Genomic DNA, 5,809 nt, shown 5'->3' with positions numbered 1-5,809 from the left:
AGCAGGAATTTCCCAACCTGGAACTGGAAACCCTAGTCAGAACTGACCCCAATGAGTTCCTCACAAAGGCCTGGAAAGGGCTTCATTTCTTTGTATTTTTACTGACAGAACCAAGCTTGGTTGCCTACCAACAGCCACTGAAGAAAAAGTTAGTCCCACAGAGGAGCCAAGCAGGCGAAGTGTCTTCCTCAGGAGAGAAAGTGTATTCTGACAGGGAACAGTGGCTGGAGGGGGGGGGGAAGAGGAGCAGACCCAGCACCTGGCCAATGGCACGCAAGTACTCTTGAGTGGCAGCTGATGGGCCAATGGCTGATACACTGCACTTGGCAAATTTACAAGTTGAAATTCCCCTCCATATCTCTTCTCTTGGCCTTTTGCCAAGATCATTTATAGATTATTTACATCCCTTAATTATGGTTGTTTCCTGACTTCTGACATTCCAACCTCAGCACTGGGATCTCAGTCCAGGACACTTACTAGGGTCACCAATGGACACATAAAAGAAAAACATTTAGATTCTCACACAGAATCACAGATGCCTGGTCTTTTTGAGGCAAAAATCCAGACATAAAACTATAGGTCTAATACATATGGTTCATTTTCTTTCATTAGTTTTGTCATACCTTGCAATATTTTGATATTATTTTTCTTTGCCTTGTGCTCTAGTGAATTGAGATTGTATTTTAGTGAATGAAGATCTTTTCCTTTTAGACTTCTCAGACTGTAGTCAAAAATTATGTGCCTGACTGTTCATTTCACATATACAGCAGAAACTCCTGACTGGACTACAGACAGCTGCCCAGGGAAGAGGTGTGTGAGGAGTGCACGCACGCACGCACGCACGCACACTCAAGAGTCCCTATCTGTCCATCAAGGCACAGGACACACTCAGAGTCCCTATCTGTCCATCAAGGCACAGGTAGAGAAATAAAGGGCAAGCTTGAGTGATGGCATGCTACCCTGTGTAGCAGGAAAGGAGGGGGTAAGTGGGGCAACCCTTCTCACATGCATGCAGATTCCCATTCTTCTCTTGGGCAAAAACAGCAGGAAGGAAGAGAAGGAGGAGGGAAAATCAAGAAATAACACAGGCATTGCCATTTTGGGAAAACAGAAAATGGAAATCATTGGTTTGGGCCATTACCATAATCTTCTGGAATGGTAACACAATTTTAATATTCTTAGGTAACAAAAACACCCTCCCCCCCAAAGATCCATGTTGTTTTTCACCTTTGGGCGCTGATAGCCAGTTACAGCGTTTTTTCTTTGATTCTATTGATTTCCTAAGCAATAGTGTTTCTCCTTTCCAACTGGATCCTTGCAAGAAAAGAGCATGGAGTGCTTGCAGCCAATCACCTTTGGAGACAAGCCACAGAGAGCTGTAGTTCTTTTTCCCTCCCTCCTTTAATTGTTTTGAGAGGGCCCCCTTTTGCTCTTTGCTACTTCCATAAGGCTGGAAAAATAGATAACTGGTGGCAGCTTTTTTAGGGGCTTGTAGAATCTTTCCCCTTGGCTCAATTTGCTTGGAACTTGAAGGGGTTTTTTTACAGGATAGGCAGCACTCACTCTGCTGCAATTTTTGTGACACTTCATTGAAAAACAGCCACTACAGCCCTCTGCAAAAATCCCCCATAGGAAATAATAGTGCAATTATGATGGCTGAGGACACCTTGTTCAGGGGCTTGTGGAACTCATCCTTTTGGCCCAATTTGCTTGAAACATGGGGATTGTTTACAGGATAGGCAGAAATCACTCCACTGCATTTTTTGTGTCATTTGGTTGAAAAACAGCCACTTGAGCACTCCCAAAATATCCTCTGTAGGAAATAGCGGTAGACTGGTGGGAAGGGACGGGGAAAAGTTTCTGAAAAGAAACAAACAAGCCACTACAAGAAAGGATGGCAAATACAGAGTTTTTAGTGGAAAGGTAAGATATTTTTATTTTGTAAGAGTGGGGAAATACATACAGCATCGTTTTGGTTTGTTTTTAATGTCGTGGTCAGTTGGAGCTCTCCTGCTAGACTGCTGACTGACTGCCATTTTGCTGGGCAGAGAGTTGCTTACTTTGGGGATCTGTAGAAATCGAGCCCCCTTTATTCAATCTGCTTGAAAATTAGGGCATCTTTAGGTTACAGGGGGGGACTGTGTGCAAATTTGGTGCCATTACCTTTATAAACATTATCTTTATAAACAGCTGTCACAGATCCTCAGATACATTCCCTATTGAAAATAATGGTCCCGAACTCCAGAACTACACAGATTTAAATCCTGAAATGGTAACATTCTACCTGAACATATGCAATCATGTTAATCCCCCCTCCCAGATCCAAAATTATAACATTTTTTTCTTAGCACACGCTCCTAACACACACACACAGAGATCACTTTGTTAATTGTGCACTCTTGTGAAATGACAACGTTAAACAATTTTAATGAGAAATTGATTTGTCTATCTTGTCAGTAATATATCAAACTCAGGCATATGGTCTTTTCTGCTGCGGGTCCTGAACAACATGAAGAACAATAGATCCTTCTTCTCTTTGCCAATGAAACCTTAAAAATACAGAATAGCACCACAAACTCTTAGAATGTTCATAACTGAATCAAAGATATAGCATAATACAATACAATAAAATCTTAAATATGATAAGACTGATGTCGCTTGATCTTTAAAAATAGCCCTGTCATCTTTCCAGTTTCACTGTAAGCCAGTGATATTATATGTCACCTGTGGCTCCTGTGAGCACCATTTCCCGACGTGGCATCTGCCCTGTGCTTCAGGAATATGAGTAGGGGGTCCTGGTTGCTACTGCAGGGACTAGAGGACAGGTAAGCTACAGGCCTCCCTGAGCTGTGGGCCATGGATGGATATAAAGGCGCATCCTCTCCAACACCCCCTCTTACAGTCTTTGCACTTCCATCCCAGCATTCAGACAGTAGTATGGAAGAGACAAAACCAGCAGCAGAGAAAAGAGAGTAAAGCCATCATCTGGCTGCCACTGAGGGAACGGGTGGTGTGGTGATGATTTTACTCCCCTTTTCCCAAAGGCAGCTGGCCTTCTTCCTGTTGCCTTGGCAATTTGTGCCTCATGCTGAGGAGAGAGCAGGAAGGCAATGAGGGAAAGCCCTTCCCCTGACTCTAGGTACACAAGGGGTGGCTAAGTTTGGGGAACAATGGTGGAAAAGAACAACATGCTCAGAGGTACCTTGATAATTTAAAAGGTTATCATTCTATAGTTAATACAAAATAGTTATATTATTGCATACATGTGTTCGGTAGGGGTGGCGCACAGGACATACGATAGTTATGTGTCTGCTTTGGTTGATGGTAAATGCAAATGTGGCTCTCTCCATGAGCTGAGGAGTAACACTGCTTTCATTGGCAGATATATTATGCTTTCCCCTTCGGACATGTATTGCTTGTTAACAATGCTACATGAGCTTTCAAGTACACTGAGTGATTCTGTACTGTCACCAAATACATCTCCCTCTCTCCTCTACTGATGCTTTCCTCCTGCTCAGAATATAATTACTAATAAATGTTATACTGGAAACAATAAACAGATTGACAGGGGACATTCTGGTTTAATTGAACAATCAGTTATACAGATATTTGTCAAAATCTGTGCAAGTGCTATGTTGCAGTCATTAGACCAGATTGCTATGACCATGGAAGAACATCCTGTCAGTGGTTTGAGTGGACTGATATATAGCAGGATTCAGCACAGCTGACGCTAATCAAATCTTCAGGCATCAGTTCCCTTTCACTGAGTTAGACGCAGCCAACCTTAAGATATAGTGACCAGATTGAAGCTGAAGCACAAGTGGTCAGTCTGCAAAAGGGGGTAACACAAATGTGAATTTTTGGCCACTGTGTGACAGAGTGTTGAACTGGATGGGCCTGATCCAACATTGGTGTCTCTTATGTTCTTATGAAAGACCAAATGGCTTTTTGTTGCAACTGGACAAGACTTGGAGAGCCTATGCATCTAGCTACTAGGCCATATAGTGAGGACCACACTGCTGCCTGTCTTCCTTGTGATGCTGCTTTCTGCATCCCAGCCCAGAAGACTAGAGGAGTAAATATCCCAAGGCATCAGGGGATGGTTTTCCTATGGTATTATCTGGAAGGTACTGTAATTGTACAACTACATGACATCATCTCTTATTTGGGATGTAGTTTATGCCACAAGGTACAGGTGTGGACTACCATTGATTTGAAGGACATATAATTTAATAATTTAGTACTATCATTTTTTATCCCAGCATTCCTCAAATAACCCTGTGAAAAAAGTTAAGTCTGAGGACTTACAGAACAAAAGAAATGTGAATCTCTTACCAGCTTCAATTTGCCTGGGTACTGTACAGGGAAGGGAAAAGCAGTTTAATCCCTACAATTGCCACTCAATTTCACTATTTAAAATGGAGCTCACAGCTTTGTTGTTCCCATTTTGAAGCAGAAAATATGTTCTTTAAAAACACACTTTCCCTCCCTTTTGAAATGCTATTAACAAAGCAGGGAACCTGTTCTTCTCAGCTTGGGCCCTGAAAAATAATGACTGGCCCAAGGTGAGCTTAATGATTCAACAGGGGTATTTGATATTTCTATTTAGTATAACATCAACAAGCAGATAGGACAATAATACATCAATACCTTTAAATGAAGAGAAGGACATGTTAAAACATAGCCACCCACAGGTAGAATATATGGTTTTATACTTACTTAGTCTGTACAGGGATGAGAAGACTGTCACCAGTTGCTAAAGTCAAGGATTTACCATCTGTAGTAAGAACAGATGTGCCTTCCTGAAAGGCAGGAACAAATTATATACTTTTATTCCCCCCAGGTCTTTCCTCAGTGCTACAAGAAGAGAGAGTATTCATGAAGTAGGAACTAAATTACATATTATTTTATCAGTCTAAGCATTAACAATCTAATGAATCTGTAAGACAATTTTTGCAAAGTGGTATACGATAATACATGTAACAGGCCTGGATGAGTTACTATTGGGTTATGAAAATAAGAAACAGGAGACTGACCAGATATGAAGGTGCACAGAGAGTTTATAAAGGTGAATATATACAGATATTTATCAGGCCATTGAACAGCATGCCGTGTCCTAGTCTCTGAGAACTGAGTCCCCCATAGCTAACTAAGCAGACAGCTATTGTGCTGAACTCTAGCCAATCCATAACAAGGTGCTGTAATCTCTAACAAGACCTGAAAGAGCAACACCTGGTAGAAGCACCTGTCTGCAGTTACATGATTGCTAGCCTGACAGCTAGGTTTGACAGTCAGATCAAACTCATCTACAGTAACTGCTTGCTACCTTTGACATTTTGACCCATATCTTAATACGCCTCCTAGGGAGCAAGAGTTACACCCAAACCTACTCTGAAGTAGCTAAACTGATCAGAGTACATACATTTGGTCAATACATCAGCAAGATTACAACCATAAGCACATTTAACAATTTGTACAAAACCATCTGCAACATGTGTTTTAACAGTTTGATAACGAATTAAGATGTGCTTGCTCCTGGCTCTTGCACCACGGTCTTCAGTCAAGCTCAGGGCAGCAGAGTTGTCACAGGAAACTTGAATTGGAAGATTACAGTTTACTTTCAAATCTTTCAATAATTGATACATCCATTCAAGTTGTATAATGGTGTCTTTATGGCAGCATACTCTGCTTCACAAGTACTAGTGGCTATGATTGTTTGTTTTAAAAAATTTATGCATTACCACAGCATATTCAAACATAACCACCATTCCTGTTGTGGACTTTGCCCCTGGACGATCAGCCCAGCTGG

General features: G+C 41.5%; 1 protein-coding gene across 1 annotated transcript in view; it reads right to left on the bottom strand.

Moving 5' to 3' along the window:
• Nucleotides 1–2,470: 2,470 nt before the first annotated feature.
• The window catches only part of HAAO (3-hydroxyanthranilate 3,4-dioxygenase), a 53,953-nt gene continuing 50,614 nt past the window's right edge, over nucleotides 2,471–5,809 (bottom strand). Inside the window, exons 9-10 of the mRNA XM_015415475.1 lie at nucleotides 4,720–4,802; nucleotides 2,471–2,549 (exon numbers count right to left, since the gene is read on the bottom strand). Coding sequence (XP_015270961.1) covers nucleotides 2,471–2,549; nucleotides 4,720–4,802 — 162 coding nt within the window. The remainder of the gene's footprint in view (nucleotides 2,550–4,719; nucleotides 4,803–5,809) is intronic.

Source organism: Gekko japonicus, unplaced genomic scaffold (genome assembly GCF_001447785.1).
Source record: "Gekko japonicus isolate JY-2015 unplaced genomic scaffold, Gekko_japonicus_V1.1 scaffold1452, whole genome shotgun sequence".
NCBI lineage: Eukaryota > Metazoa > Chordata > Lepidosauria > Squamata > Gekkonidae > Gekko > Gekko japonicus.
The sequence above is the reverse complement of the archived record's forward strand: the minus strand, read 5'-3'. Positions and strand labels throughout refer to the sequence as shown.